General features: G+C 37.3%; 1 protein-coding gene across 1 annotated transcript in view; it reads right to left on the bottom strand.

Moving 5' to 3' along the window:
- The window catches only part of DNAH7 (dynein axonemal heavy chain 7), a 341,498-nt gene that overhangs the window by 104,062 nt on the left and 220,585 nt on the right, over positions 1-16,851 (bottom strand). The window contains exons 41-45 of the mRNA XM_033230791.1: positions 9,096-9,968; positions 6,646-6,875; positions 3,390-3,720; positions 2,291-2,637; positions 693-873 (exon numbers count right to left, since the gene is read on the bottom strand). Of these exons, the coding sequence (XP_033086682.1) occupies positions 693-873; positions 2,291-2,637; positions 3,390-3,720; positions 6,646-6,875; positions 9,096-9,968 (1,962 nt within the window). The remainder of the gene's footprint in view (positions 1-692; positions 874-2,290; positions 2,638-3,389; positions 3,721-6,645; positions 6,876-9,095; positions 9,969-16,851) is intronic.

Here is a 16,851-nt window from a genome sequence, read left to right as displayed (position 1 = left end):
TTCCCTCAAAAGGTTATTGTGACAATAAATGGTATAATATGTAATGTTCTTGGAACAACAGGCTCTTGTACATAATAAGCATTCAATAAATGTTGACCGTTATAAAATATTATGACCTTTTTCTGGACCATAATCAGACTTCAGCAGTTAATTTTTCCAAATGGTATCACTAATTAAGTGACAGTAATATTTTTAGTCTTGAAAACATTTTTAGTAGATACTGTATGGTTCTGAGTATTGAGTTCTAATTTCTGCTCTGCCATACAACCTAAATCACTTAACATTTTGGTTCTCAATTTCCTTACTTGCAAAGTGAAAATGATTAAATAATCTAGCTCAATATTCTAGTAATCTAAGCTAGAGAGACTGGCATATATATATATATATATTTTGGAAAAGCCCAGAGAATAAGTATTTTAGTTTTCGTGAGCCAAGCAGCAGAATTGAGGATATTTATGTATTACATGGGTACTTATACGGCCATTAATATGTAATTATTTTAAAATGTCAAAATTATTATTAGCTCTTGGGCCATACAAAAACAGGCGATGGGCAGATGTGGCCTGCGGGCCATAGTTTTCCAATCCCTGACCACGAAAGAAACAGGACTGGTGTGTTACATGCTACTATGAACATCATTCTTAGTTACGATAATTGAGAATTTGTCCATCTTTTTCTATATCAGCACATACCTGGTTTTCCAAGTCAGCCTTCTTTTGTTTATTTAATTCAAGTGTGTCTTGAAGCCTGGCCAGCTTGTCCTGAACTTCCTTAAGGGCTGCCTGCTTCTTTCTAAGACCATCCATGGCAATTTTAAGCTCCCCTTCAGCTGCAGCCAGTTTTATCTTTTTGGGAGCTACTATTTTTGCCACTCTGCAAAAAGTAAAATTGAAAAATTAAATATTCATTTAATATTCCAGTACACTTTCTGCCACTGAATTTACTTTTCTAATATCCTTACTGTGACTCAAAACACTTCTTTATGCAAAAATCTAAACTGATTTCTATATTCCATGTTTTATCTAAGAATCATCCAAGCTTGATCCTGAACATAAGAAATGGCCATTAAAATAGACATCAAATATACATAGTGTTTTAAAATAATACTTTTACTCAAAAAAACATTTTGCCAGTATGAATTTTGATAACTTTCTGAAAGAAGAGTAGGATATTCAAGTAGAGTATTACAATGTTAGTAGAAGCCTAATTGCAATGATAAAGGTTAGTTTTGATGAGGAAAAAGTGAGGTATCTTTTATCTTTGTCATTTTATTTTAAAAAATCCTCAAATCCTAGAATACATCCTCAACCAAAAACAGTTACCCTATAAATATGTATGTGGTAATAAAAGGAATTATATAGGAAAAAGGATGAATCTAAATTCTCCCTAGTATCTGGAAAATGGAGTCAGTCATGTTATCTAACAAACATTAAATTAATCATTAACTAATATATCATGGTCTGAAACATACATAGCACTACTATATATATAGAATGATTAAAATTGGATATGAGTTTGAAAAACATCCTGTGACAGTTGTTTTTTGAAAAAACAATAATTACTCTGCTTTGTATATGATATAACCGGTTCTCATATAATCACCAAAAAATGCTCCTTATTTCACAATAATATATATTATGCCAGCAGTTTTTAAAGTGTGGTCCAAGGACCCCTGGGGATCTTGACGACACTTGCACCTTTAGGGAGCTCATAAGGTCTTCCCTTGTCCAACTAAACCTCTATGTGATGGTGGATTTTCTTTAATTGTAATCAAAACAACATATTGCAACAGAATGAGCGAAGAAGCAGATTTTGGTGTCTGGCTATCTTACATTAGACCACACATTAAAGAGACTTGTAAAGGTATAATAAAATATCACTGTAATCATTTTTTATTTTTTAAAGAAAAACATGAATTTATAAAAAATAAAAATAAGTCACTTATATTAACACGTAACATTTTTATTGCTTTTCAAAATGAATTAACAAACACTTCAAAAAATTTTCCATTTTAATTTCTAATATGGTAAATAAACAAAAACCTTTTTGGAGTCTTCAATACTTTTTAAGAGTATAAACAGTTCCTGAGTCCAAAAAGTTTAAGAACCACTGTATTATACTATTAGTTGGCATAATCTTGCCTCCAGTAAATATGCAAACACAAAGCAGATTCAGACAGGATTTTCCAAGGAGCCTCTCTCACTTACATAACTTTTAAATTTCATACTGTCTAACTGACCAAAAGTGAAGATAAAACATACCAGCCGGGTTTCTTTGTATCAGCACTTACTTATCATATGAATCCATTGCTATGACCCACTTGCACAGACCTTCGGCCGCTGTAGAAGCATTTCTGATTTTTTCTGGTACAAAATCTGGATTTGGAATATAATTTTTTCTTATGATATTCATATAAGCTGGAGGAATATTGTCCTTGTCATATTCATGAAGTGACTGTAGAAACCTCAAGTCACCAAGAAGTCTCTTAGCTGGGCCCCAGAAATCCTCAATTTTTTTCCCTGAGCCTGTCGGGTCAGGGATTTTGTCAGCTTTGATTCCTTTCAAGATGCATATAGCTTCCATAACAAGCTTGACACCAGCAGGAGGACTCTTCATGGATTTTATCACTGTAATATCCTTGAAATAACAACATGTTAATTATTTTAAAAGACACGTTTGTTTATACAGTAATTGTAATTGGTTCTTATTTTCAGACTAAGCATACAGAAACTCACTGTGTTCACTGGGTAGAAATGGTGACAGTAATAGAACTGCACTGACACTCTTCTCCCGAGTCCCACCCAGAAGTTTAGCCAAAATTCTCTGCACTATTTATTTTAAAAATCAACCTTCATCTTTCTAAATTAAAATATTCCTGTTTCACATCTTAACTTTTAATACACTTCATGAAATCTAAGACACTGCTATTGCAAAATAAAGTATTATAAAACACATTATTTTACGTATCCCCCAAAAAAATCACTGACAAAATTAATACAATACTTTATCACATGCTCTATAACATGCATCCCAATGACAAGAGTGTCTAAATATGAAAAAGGTACCCCTTAGAACCAAAATATAATCTCAAGTCTTATGCCTTTGTTGATTACTGTAGTGCAAAGATATATGAAGTTCCTGAAATAACTGTTGCTTTATGGTAAGTTATAACATCTAGCAGCTTTCTTCCATTTCAAAGGTGTTTTTGCATGCACGTGCATTTCTTTTTCAGGTCAATTAGGGAATTCTTTTGCCAATTTCAAAATGATTTCAGCTTCATTAAATTTGCAGGCTAATTGGGAGAGACAAACTAGACTAGAACACAATGCTAATTTATTTCTTGGGCTGTGATGACATGTATCCTAGAAAGTGTATGGCGAAGCTCTTACCTGTGCAGTAAGAGTATCAAGGGCAGCCAATGCTGACTCTAATATTGGCAAGGCACCTGCCAGGTCAGCATCACACTCATCTTTGATGGCTTTGGAAGCCATAGCTTGTTCATTTGCTATTGTTTCATCAGCTTTCACTATTTTTTCAGTTTTGGCAACTTCTACAGACTCTTTCTCAATCATTATCATCATTTCATCAACCTCTTTGCTAGCAACTTTTAATTGAGGTTGTAGTGCCTCCAACTCCATCTGCATTGTGGCTACTTGAGATGAAGCAGAATCCAGTTTCTCCAAACCCACTTGGTATCTCTTTTTCATTTTCATTACTTCACTGAAAGGAAATGGATAAAACAAAGTTAATCATGAGGTTCTGTATCCTACATTAAGGAAAAACCTAAGTGTTTTTGAGCTTGCTAGTCTTTTTCAAGACATAACTACGGCAGTGGTCTAAAAGATTTTCATATATATGACAATCTGTCAAAACATGAAACCTAGAACATTGGATTTGTGCACAATTCACAGCAGACAGCATGTTTTATTCATTTTTGTGTTTTCAGTACCTATACATTATCAAGGCATACAACAGAAATTCAAAAGAATAAATACACTGGAGATGAGGCAAGGAGTATCCTATATCAAAATGAATGATGTACTTCTAAAGTTGGTAAGTTGGTTCCAGCAACACTACTGCTGCTTTAAACCTTTTTATGATCACTTATTTTAAACACACTTCAGTGCTCAAAATATATTACTGTGAATGTTTCCAAATGTGAAAAAATGATTTTAACATATATTATACATCTTGAAACAGAGATTTGTTTTATTAAAGGAAAAGTAACAAATAGAGCAGATCATAAAGCTCAATACTCTGTTTGGTGCAAAATGATTACAAAGTAATAACAAATGATGAGAAATAATGTAACATTTTAGCATATTTTAAAAGTTAAATATTGTAATGTGCTTAAAAATTTAATCTGCATTTATCTGCAAATATATATGAATATCTCCATAAAGAAAACTCTTCTTTATAATTTCATTTTAAAATACTTGATATACCATAATGTCTCCAAGTAAAAAAAGGACATGCTTTTAAAATCCCCTTCCAAAAATAGACTGGAGTAGTAAGGAACTGGCTTGAGCTGGAAAAGGTAACCTGGAGAACACTGAAAGGATTGCAATTTTTGTTTTAAAAAAATTCGTAAGTTAGAGCATGCCATGTTTTTGTCATATGTCAAATTCTGTCTGAGCAAGCAAAGTATTAGAGAGTAATGGGCACAGAGGGCACCGAGCTTATGGTACTGTATTATCGTGAGTCTGGTTTCAGCTGAAACCTTGTGCAACGAGCATGGCAAGGGTCTCATTCCTGCCAGCCTGAGACAGTTTCAATATTGTGGCTAATCCCAAGTGGCGCTTTGCTAGCTTAACCACAGATTTCCTGCCAGGTAACCTGAAAACTTGCTTCTAGGTTACAGCACTACCTTGCTATCGGGACCTGAAGGCTTTAGTTATTATGGGAAGAATAATCATAGAGTAGGAATTCTAGTTAAGGTAAAGGAGAAATAAATTAATATCCTTTTTTTTTCGTTTGCAAGGAATTTTGAAAAGAAAAAATTTGAAAAAGGAAAATTTGAAAGGCGAATAAGAATATTTGAAAATACCTTAAAAACTATGACTCTTTCAACCTGTAAGTTTGAACTTATAACCTTGTAACTTTAAAACTTATAACCAATAAGTTTAAACTCTTCCCATAAGTTTGTATCTCATTTTTATAATCCTCCTTTTTGTTAGGGTGGCCTTACTATTGTGAGTGCACAGTCAAACAAAAGCCATGAGTGATACCCAAAATTTAATCAATCTTCAAGAGCTTTTGATCCTCCTGGATAAAAAAATATGAAAAAAAGCAAGATTCCATTATGTTAAAGATCATAAGCTTGACACAGAAAGACAATTATCTTGAGAGCCAAAGAAATAATGAATTCCAGTCAAGCTATGCAGCAGTCACGGTGGGCGCTGCAGATTTCACAAGGTAGTTGACAAATTCCTAAAGGTATGATTCAAACGCAGGGTGGTAGACCACAGTGACTATGACAGTCCTGGTTGGGAGGGCACAGCCACAGTCACTATGAATACAAATGAGGAGTGTCATATCCATATCCAGGTAGCATGCTGCCCAGTATGAGAAAAGGTCCTTCAGAATGCTTGAGATAGTAGGTTAACCACAGGAAGATTTAGAATTAACCATAGAAATATATACAAAAATCAAACTCATAGTATTCATATTTTTATATTATCTGTGCACATTTGTTGTTTTATGTATTCTTTTTAATCTTTAAAAGAATTTGGTCTGTTCAATTCATGGAGCAGGCTTGAGCTTCCAATATAAATCATGTATCTGAGCAGTAAATTTACATTTGTTTTTAAGTAAAAATCATATTAATTTGTAGATAATATTCAAACATTTAAAAATACTTAAGCCTTACCATATGTATATGTTTAAAATACTAGGCTTATAAATTATTTAAGTATCTAGTAATGTTTGATTTGTCAAATCAGAACTTGAAAGGGAAATATAAATACCATATTAAAAATTTTATTTAAAAAAGCTTTTGAATGGAGCCACACATTAATCCAAGGTTCCCTTTAAAGGTAACCACTAAAATGTTCCAAACTTTCTACTTTCTACCTTAATGTTATAATGTTTTTAAATTTTGTAATATACATACTGAATTTTAATTTTTGGAACAAAATAAATATTTGAATAAACTTTTATGCACACAAAAGTCACCTTCCAGAACATTAAAAAAACTCACATCGACACTTTCTATAGCAGGTAAGTTTACTCATGTTTATATTGATGTTTTCAAATGAGAGCTTATTAGAGAGTGACTGTCCCTCCCTAGAGTCTCAGCTGTTCAGTATCCAAAGAGAGGGTTTAACTATTACCTAATTATTTATCGGATAAAAACCACTCTCTAGTAGTGTTTACTCAATATTCACAGCTCTGGTTGGAATATCTTCATTCTTCCAAGAGTGATTATGCATCTACGATGTGCTAGGCAATGTACCCATATGAGAAGGATAAGACCCCTCCCTACACTCAAAATGTTTGTGGATTAAATCATTTAAAGATGTAACAAAACTCACAGTATATTTCTGTGAAATAAATCTCTATTACATCATATTTATGTCATTTTTGCACACATAAGTATTTTTAATTTGCCCTAGCTTACTTAGAAACATGAAATTGGATTTTTACCTTCTTTTCTTTTCTAACAACAGTTTGAAGGTGGAGATTAATTCGAGGTAAGAGGTAGGAGTCACATAATTGTATCTTTGAAGTTCAACAAAGAAAGATTTGGATAAATTTATAGTAGAAGTGTGGAAGCTTTTACACATGTCGATACAGCCATCTCTTATTTCCTCTGACATTTCAATTTCTTCCAAGAACCGTGAGGCAACTGCCTGGAGTGCATCTTCAGGCCATGACTAAATGTAAGATAAATGCTTTAGCACTTTATTAAGATTACAAATCTGGATCTGTTACTACTGCAGCCCTTTACAACTTAGGGATGTTGGGGATGAAGGGGACTAGTGTGAGGGATGGTGTGGGGGAGACAATTTCATAAGGAACTTTCCCAAGGACTTGCATACTTAGGGCAGGGAGCCAGGAGCTAGTTAGTGCATATAACACTCACTGTCTGTGGTTTGTTCTGAGATTAGAGAAATTGTTCATGAGTGTTGCAGGAGAAAGAAAAGGCAAATGAACTAAATTTATGGAAAGTCTATTTCTGTATGCATTTTACTGGTACCATCTCATTTAATTATCCTAACATTTCCCTGAGAATGATGTAGGCATCATTCCTGAAACAGCTTCCAAATCCTTTCTCTTCTTTTTTTATCCACCTCAATCATTCCAATTCAAGCCTCCACTATCATCTGCCTGGAAGATTCCAATAGCATCCTAACTGCTTGTATTCTCTACATAGCTGCAAGAGTGCTCTTTTCAAAATATAAATCAGCTCATGTCACACTCCCCAATTTATAACCATTCAAAGACTCCCTAGAATTCTTAAAATCCAAACCAACTTGCCAATCTCCATTTGATTTGGCCCTTCCCATATTTCTGACCTGTTATACCACTTCCGCCCACAGTTCCTGTGCTCCTGTCACACTGATTTTCTGCCACCCTCTCCTTCCGTCTAGACACTTGACTTCACTAGTTTATCCTCTCTGCCCAGATCTCAGTACTGACACTTTTTTGTCTTTCCAGTTTCCTCTTCAAACCCATAATTGGTCCCTTATTTAAAAAGCATTTATCTATAATCCCAGCACTTTGGGAGGCCGAGGCGGGCAGATCACCTGAGGTCAGGAGTTCGAGACCAACCTGGCCAACATGGTGAAACCCCATCTCTACTAAAAATACAAAAATTAGCCAGGCGTGGTGGCGGGTGCCTGTAATTCCAGCTACTCAGGAGGCTGAGGCAGGAGAATTGCTTGAACCTGGCAGGCAGAGGTTGCAGTGAGCCAAGATTGTGCCACTGCACTCCAGCCTGGGTGACAAGAGTGAGACTGCGTTTCAAAACAACAAACACAACAGCAAAGCATTTACTCCCTATTTGCTACCCTGTCTAATGAAATTGTGTTTTGCTTATTTGTCTGTAGACAAGAAGCCCAAGGAAAGCAGAAGTCTTGTCTATTTCATGTCCGTCATCTCCAGCTTTTAGATTAAGACTTGCCACAAAGCAAAACAGAATTCAATAAACGTTTTGCATGAAATAATTAATTTTACCAGGAAGTGGAGGTACAGAGAGGTTCTGTAAACTTTCCAAGGTCATAAATGCTTATCTGTTAAATACCCCTCACAGGATCTCAGTCACAGCCCCCAGATTTCTTACTACACAAGTAGAGAATGAATTGTGATATGCTGTTAAAGCCAGAATTACTGTTCACATCTAGCTAGGTACTCTCCTTTTGCTACTCCCCTTCCCCACCCCTCCTCCGTACCCCTCATCCATTCGCTGCCTTTTTCTGCTCTGCTTGTACTTCCCAGTACGAAGTCCACTACAAAAAAAGGTCACTCTGGCTTTCTTCCTCTTAACTTCTTTGGGTTTAGCTAATGGGAAGAGAGCGGGGGCAGGGTGGAAGAAGACAGACATACAGGTATTTTGATCCTCCCTTCCTTTCCAGCTGTAGCTGAGTTCTAGGTTTCTGGTTCCTATTCCTGTTGGGCAGTCTTATATCCACAGCTCTAAGCTCTGACTTCCAGTAACACTCTTCCCTTCCTCTGCCCTTTTATACGTGGGCATAGTAACACTTCCTACTGTTGTTCCACCCACTACTTCCTGAGTGTTCCAACATCCCCTCTTGGTTCCCTTAACCCTGCCTACACCTCTGTGAATGGTTCCTTCATTATGCTTTCTCCAGTGAAGGGTTCAAGTGTGCTCTGTGTTTCCTGTCAGGACTCTGATACACAATTTTATCATAACACTTCCTATAATATATTGAAGTTAGTGAACACATATACTCTTAATAAATACTTTTCTATTATAATTTCTTGAATTTTAATTTCATAAAATATAACTGATCAGAAGATTCTGCTGAACTACATTTTGGGGTAAACTATGGGTTGGGAGTCTATAAAATAAGTCATGATGAGGGTGGAAATCAACATTTCTAGAAGTCTGTCTAAAATATACATGACAATACCTGAAACCAGTCAATGGTACAGCAGTTAACAAGAGCAGGGAACTTTCTAAGACGATTTCGAAATGCATCTCCAATGGGACTCATGGCAAGGACCACATGCAGTTGGTTGCGGCAACGATCAATAAACATGTTGAAAAGGGCTATGGGGCTGCCATCTGTTTGCTTGGTTTTATCCCGCTGGCGATCTAACTGACGCATCTTATCACATATCTCTTGTTTCTCATCTAATGCAAAGAGATTTGGAATCTCCCCAGCATTCAGCAGATTATTGACATCTTCCAGAAAAGACTCTTTTTTAATTTGAGTGTCTGTAAACAGGAAGACACCCTGCATCTCACCTTCTGCACATTTCCTTAAGATCACTTTTAAATCTTCATGCCATTCAGTAGTATCATACCCCTTAGAGATTTCAACTTGGAAAACAGAATAATCAGCCATGTGGGCAGCTAATCTGGTGACAGATTGCCTTCCACTCCCTCCAACCCCTACTAGGAGAGCATGGCTGCGAGGTTGCTTCAGGATCCTGGAAATTCTGCTGATGTGCTCTATGGCAAATCGAAACAAGACGAGGTTCATGGGTTTTTTGCTTATATTGTTGTATTCTTCTAGGTGAATTTCTACGATCATTCGAAGATTATCCACATCTGCGATTTCTCTGTAGTTGGTATCCTCCCTCTTGAGATCATGGAAATCACAAAACATTAAGCTGCGTAAGTCATCTTCTTCCACTATGCCATCATTATCAAAATCCAAACGTTGAAAAAGCTCATGAAAATCTTCATGCATGTAGTTTCTCAAAATTTCTTGAATGTAGTTGATGAGCCAGCTTCTGTCTGCATTGTCCAGAAGGCGGTCATAATACACTCGAAGGACCTGTGTAATAATTAAAAAGCAGCTTTAGGAACTTCCTTCTGATTTTTAAAAAAAGTGTTATTTCTGTGCTAATCTCAAGTAATAAAAAAATATTAGAAAATTTCTGCGGGTTTTATTAAAAGTATATCCAAATAATCAGGACTGATTCATAATAGTGTTATTTTAAATGTTAATTTTAACTCTATATTTAGAATAATAAGGTTATATTCAGTTATCAATCAACGAAAGGTAATTTTGGGGGTGGTAGAAGTAGACGTAGAGACGCTAAGAGACTTAAGGCCTTTAGAAGTTAGTGACTGCCTTTGCTGGCTGCTCAGATGTGGATAGCAGAGCTGGGCACCAGTACCCAGGGGGTATCCAACTCCTTTCCAGTGATGTTTCCTTTTTCTAGGATAGATAACATTTTGAAAATTATTGACAAATCAATAGTTTTTGCTTTTGTTTTTGTTTTTCATAAAGCACATTTTCTAGAACAGGAAATGTCTTGGGTAGAGGGAGAGTTGTTTGGGGTATCTGTTAATTATTTTTGTTTTAAGTCGTTACAAAGAGCAATCTACTAAAATAAATCTCTGGTTATATGCACATGTTATGGGACTGCAAGAACTATCAGGTTTGCTACATGTAACTACTGTTTTCTTAAAGCAATGTAAGTGTCCCAGGGGTACAGTCTATTTTGGACTGAATTGTGTCCCCACAAAATTCTTATGTTGAAGCCATAACTCTCAATGTGACTGGATTTGGGAATAGGGCCTTAAAGGAGGCAATTAAGGTTAAATGAGGTCATAAGGGTAGGGCCCTAATCTTATAGGATAGTGTCCTTATAAGAAAAGGAAGAGGCATTAAAGCGCACGCTCTCTCTCTCTCTCTCTTTGGTTCTTGTTTCTGTTGGGCAGCCCTTATATGCACAAAGGAATGGCCATGTGAGGACACAGAGACAAGGTGGCTTTAGCAAGTCAGTGTGAGAAAATAAATTTCTGTTGTTTAAGCTACTTAGTCTGTATTATTTTGTTAATGGCCAACTAATACACATATGCTATACATAATGCATATTTCGTCAGTGGAATGCTGGATCCTTACTCTGCTCTACCATTTTGAGTAAATCACTGAAAATGTCTGCATCAGCTTCTTCACCTATAAAATAGAAGTATTATTACCTACCTTGCAAATCTCATAGATTTGGAGAAAAAGTAACATGACAACATATGTGAAAACACTATAGAATTCAAATAGATAATCACTGCAAATTGCCCTAGCATCAGGCTAATCACAGTGTTCAGGAATCGTGGTTTTAGTGTATTGATTGTTATCAAATTGATTATTTCATAGTGTTATCCTTTTTTTTTTTCCACTAATAGTGTCTGCATAAGCAAATGGTATTATTTAATCTTCCTTCATATTCCAACCAGTTCAAAAGTTATTTCTCTGTGAGACAATCTAATTTCCCAATACATGCCAATAGCCAATCTTTGAATTGAGGTACTTAAGACCTCAGACAATATTCCTAAATTAAGTCAACTTCATGTATCAGGATCAATGCCTAAGCATGAAACAAGTATATTATTATCTAGCTGACAGTTTAGCAAGAACCTATAGCAGCATTTCTCAAAGACAGTCAACACATCTGCATTAAAATAATCTGGGGTACTTATTCAAAATGCAAATTCCTGGGCCCCACAGTGGATCTGTTGACTTAAAAACATGGATGATGATTCCTGGGAATATCTTTCCGTTTCTTTTTGTTTTTTCTTTTTCCTTATATAAGGTACAGATATGGTTTGGCTGTATTCCCACCTAAATCTCATCTTGAATTCCCACGTGTTGTGGGAGTGACCTGGTGGGAGGCAATTGAATCATGGGGTGGGTCTTTCCCGTGCTGTTCTTGTGACAGTGAATAAGTCTCATGAGACATGCTGGTTTTAAAAAGGGGAGTTTCCCTGCACAATCTCTCTTCTCTTGTTTGCCACCATGTGAGAGGTGCCTTTCACCTTCCACCATGATTGTGAGGCATCCTTAGACACATGGAACTGTAAGTTCAATAAACCTCTTTCTTCTGTAAATTGCCCAGTCTTGGGTATGTCTTTAACAGCAGCATGAAAATGGACTAATACAGGTACAACAATCTTAAGTGTACAGCTCAAAGAATTTTTGCACACAGTTACACATCCATGAAACCACCACCAAGATCAAGATATAAAATTTCCAGCACCTTAGTAAGCTCCCTCACGCTCACTCCTGTTGATCTCTGCTTTCCTCCCTCCCCAACAGGGAACCATTATTCTATCACTACCTCTCACACTTTAAAAAGTTGACACTTAAAACTTTCCATTATAGGCCGGGCGCGGTGGCTCAAGCCTGTAATCCCAGCACTTTGGGAGGCCGAGACGGGCGGATCACGAAGTCAGGAGATCGAGACCATCCTGGCTAACACGGTGAAACCCCGTCTCTACTAAAAAATACAAAAAACTAGCCGGGCGAGGTGGCGGGCGCCTGTAGTCCCAGCTACTCGGGAGGCTGAGGCAGGAGAATGGTGTAAACCCGGGAGGCGGAGCTTGCAGTGAGCTGAGATCTGGCCACTGCACTCCAGCCCGGGCGACAGAGGGAGACTCTGTCTCACAAAAAAAAAAAAAAAAAAAACTTTCCATTATAAATCTAAATTGCTGCAAAGGATATAATTTCTGGCATATTTATATTGTAATTTGTGCTGTGAATTTATTTACCTTAAAGTCTTGATTGCAGACTTTTAAAATTGAGAAATAATTCATGGGCCATAAAATTCATTCTTTAAAAGAATACAAAATCAGAATATTCACAAAGTTGTGCAATCATCACAACTATCTCCCTCCAGAACTTTATCATCACCCCAAAAAGAAACCCTGGTACCCAACAGAGGCTACTTCTCATTACCACCAGCTCTGGCCAACACTAATCTACTTATTATCTCTATGGAATTTGCTTATTCTGGATATATGATGTAAATGAATTATATCATATGTGACCTTTTGTGTATGGACTTTGTAACTTGGCACAATGTTTCCAGGTTCATCTACGTGGTAGGATATATGAGTATTTCTTTTTAGGACTGAATAAAATTCCACAGTGTGTATTTACTACATTTTGTTTGTCCACTTATCAGCTGATGGATATTTGGGTTGTTTCTACTTTTTGGCTATTATAAATAATTCTGCTAATAATACTCATTCATGTACAAGTCTTCGCGTAGACATGTATCCGTTCTTTGGGTCTATAGTTAGGAGTGGAATTGCTAGGTCATATGGTAACTCTATGTTTTAACCTTTTGATGACCTACCAAACTGTTTTCTGTATTACATTACTGCCAGCTATGTATGAGGGTTCCAGTTTTCCACATGCTCACCAATACTGTTTTATTATTCATCTTTTTTATTATAGCCATCCTATTGAGTGTGAAACGTACTTAATGGAAGTTTTGATTTGTATTTCCCTAATGACTAATCATGTCCTTACTGGCCATTCATATATCATCTTTGCAGCGATGTCTTTGAATCATTTGCCCACTTTTAAATTGGGTTATTAGTCTTTTATTGTTGAGTTATAATAGTTCTTTAGGTATTCTGGATACTAGACACTTAACAGTTTATATGATTTGCAGGTATTTTATCCCATTCTCTATATTTTCATTTTTTTGATGGTACTTTTTGAAGCATAAAATTCTTTAATTTTGATGAAACATATTCATCTATTTTGGGGGGTCTTGTTTTTGCAGAATATCTGTATTTAACAAGCAAACCAGGTGATATGCGCATTAAGTAACATCTGAGAGCCGTGGAGAAGCCAAAGGGAATGAGTTGTAAGTCAGTTTTATACCTTAGAAACCATTTAGTGAAATTATATAAGGTTATCTAGTATGATAATGATGTCTGGAAAGGAAAAAGACATGTAAAGTAGTCTCTAACATATATTAAACCCTGAAGAAATCTTTTCTGAGTGAACAGAAATAAAGCACAAATTAGTGTTGAGTTCAATTGTTGCAGGGCTTTTTCTTAGTTCAGCTAAAGGTGGGGTCCTTGTCACACAGCCACAAAAATTTCGCCTCGCAGACTATTTGAATGGTGAGTAAAACAGGGTTTTGCTGAGTGAAAATGAAGAAAAAGGGGAAACAGGGACTCTCCAGAAGGCCAGAGTCCCCGCTACAGTGCTTCCCGCCCTGCAGATTGAATCCCAGGTTCCATCCAGGAAGAAGACGGGCTAGGCTCCTCCCCACGGCAAACAGCATGAACTTCTGTGGCTCCACCCCAGTGCACCGGCTGGCTGGAGGTTCTCTGGGGATCCCTTCCCACCTGTTGTCTCACAATTACCTCATATTTTTACGGATATTGAGAATAATGTACCAAACATCCTACTTGGCACTGCAGTAAGAAAAAAAAAAAAGAGAGAAATCTCTGCTCTCATGGGGCTTGCCTGCTATCTGAGGGAGATGAACAATACATATAATGAATGAATTCTACAACATGTTGGACATTGAAAAATATTATAGAAAGAAGTAAAATAGGACAGGATACGAAAGACTGGAACTACTAGGATAGGGGAGGGGACACAGGCTGTGGTATTAAAAAGCTTCAACTAGAAGGAGGAGGTTGATCAAAGGCAGAGAGGCAGCTATTCCAGAGCATCAATATCTGGAGGAAATATTGCAGGCAGAGAGAATAGCCAGGAGACCTGTACTGCTGGTGAAAGGGGGATGAGGATGAGAGCAGGAGGCAACCTGAGGGGAACAGGCTAAGAGGAACACATCCTAGGTCCTATGGGCCACTGGACTTTTATTCTAAATTCCTCTGAATGAAGTGGGGGCTAATACAAGGTTTTGAGCTAAGGACTAAATTCATTATGTTTTATATAGATGTGTATAAACATGAAGTAGTCAACCTCACTAAATGCCCAAAGAGCTCAATAACCATTATCAAAACTCAATAATCTGACACCTAAAGCAGCATAGAATCTAAAAAACTCTTAAAAGTAATTATGTCTAACACATATACAATAGCACAAACAACTTCTTCCCATGATTGGAAGAAAGCACTGGCCTGTATAATCCCAGGTGACAAAACGTGTCACGTGTAGCAAGCTTGCCTGCCTTCCTCTCTTGAGACACTCATTCATTCACCAATATCTATTGAGGGTTTTCTGTGTGCCAGGCACTGGGAAAAGCAGCACAAAAATAAAATCGCCATTCTCCTAAAGTTTCTATTATTGTAAAGACGATAAGTAAGCCCCAGATTTAGAAGGTGTTAGGTGATGTTCAATGTTATGAAGAACAAAACAAGGTAAGCAGTAAGAAGCCAAGGGGGTAGGCATGGCCCAAAGCGAGCCTGCATGACAAGGGGGGTATTTCAGCAAAAATCTGAAGGAAGTAAGTGGGCAAGCCTGCGGATAACAGAGAAAGAGTGTTCTAGGCAGAAGGAATATCAAGGGCAAAGTTCCTGAGGTGGTGGATGCCAAATGCTTCCTCGTGAGTTAGATTCACCCATGACAAAATGCTGCCTTCAGCAATGCATTCTGCTATAGTTTCAATGTTTATGTTCCCCCTACATTTATATGTTGAAATCCTCATCCCCAGGGTGAGAGTATTGAGGTGTGGGGACTTTGGGAGGTAATTAGGTCATGGGGCAGAACCCTCATGAATGGAATTAGTGCCTTTATAAAGGAGGCCAGAGAGCCCCTTGCCCCTTCTACCACTTGAGGACATGGTGAGAAGGCACCATCTATAACTAGAAAACAGTACCTCACCAGACATGAAATCTGCCAGCGCCTTGATCTTGAACTTCCCAGCCTCCAGAACTATGAGAAATTAATTTCAGTTTGTTGACAAGCCACCCAGTTTAAGGTACTTTTTATAACAGCCTGAATGGACTAAGGCATGCTCCTTGAATGAATTCAGCATCATCCTCCCTGTTCACTTCCCCTTCACTCTCCAGCTCTTAGTACATTTCTAATATCCATGTAGCCCCCAAACACAAGCCTGCATCCATATCCCGGGTTGTGGGTCCCACTCAGGCAATTAGGTAACCTGCTGTGGAGTGCTATAAGAATCTCCACATCATCCTTTCCAAAGAATCACTTTTGAAGACCTTGTTGTGGCCAAAATTTCCAAGTGGAATGGATCTTCACCTGGATGTATATTTGAATGTGTGATGATTTAGGAATTCAAAAGGTATATCTAAAAAGTCCAGAGAAACTGGATTTTTAAAAGACCTTTTGAAATTTATATCTCTGTAGTACATGGTTTTATTTATTTGTTTTTTTTTTTTAATGCTTTTTCTTTTTTTTTGTAGGCTATTTTTTTTTCTTTTTTTTATTATTATTATACTTTAAGTTCTAGGGTACATGTACATAACATGCAGGTTTGTTACATATGTATACTTGTGCCATGTTGGTGTGCTGCACCCATCAACTCATCAGCACCCATCAACTCATCATTTACATCAGGTATAACTCCCAATGCAATCCCTCCCCCCTCCCCCCTCCCCATGATAGGCCCCAGTGTGTGATGTTCCCCTTCCCAAGTCCAAGTGATCTCATTGTTCAGTTCCCACCTATGAGTGAGAACATGCGGTGTTTGGTTTTCTGTTCTTGTGATAGTTTGCTAAGAATGATGGTTTCCAGCTGCATCCATGTCCCTACAAAGGACACAAATTCATCCTTTTTTATGGCTGCATAGTATTCCATGGTATATGTGCGCCACATTTTTTTTTTTTTTTTTTTTGAGGCGGAGTCTGGCTCTGTCGCCCAGACTGGAGTGCAGTGGCCAGATCTCAGCTCACTGCAAGCTCCGCCTCCCGGGTTTACGCCATTCTCCTGCCTCAGCCTCCCGAGTAGCTGGGACTACAGGCGCCCGCCACCTCGCCCG

Source organism: Trachypithecus francoisi, unplaced genomic scaffold (genome assembly GCF_009764315.1).
Source record: "Trachypithecus francoisi isolate TF-2019V2 unplaced genomic scaffold, Tfra_2.0 Lachesis_group13, whole genome shotgun sequence".
Lineage (NCBI taxonomy): Eukaryota > Metazoa > Chordata > Mammalia > Primates > Cercopithecidae > Trachypithecus > Trachypithecus francoisi.
This window is presented reverse-complemented; position numbering and strand designations above follow the sequence as displayed.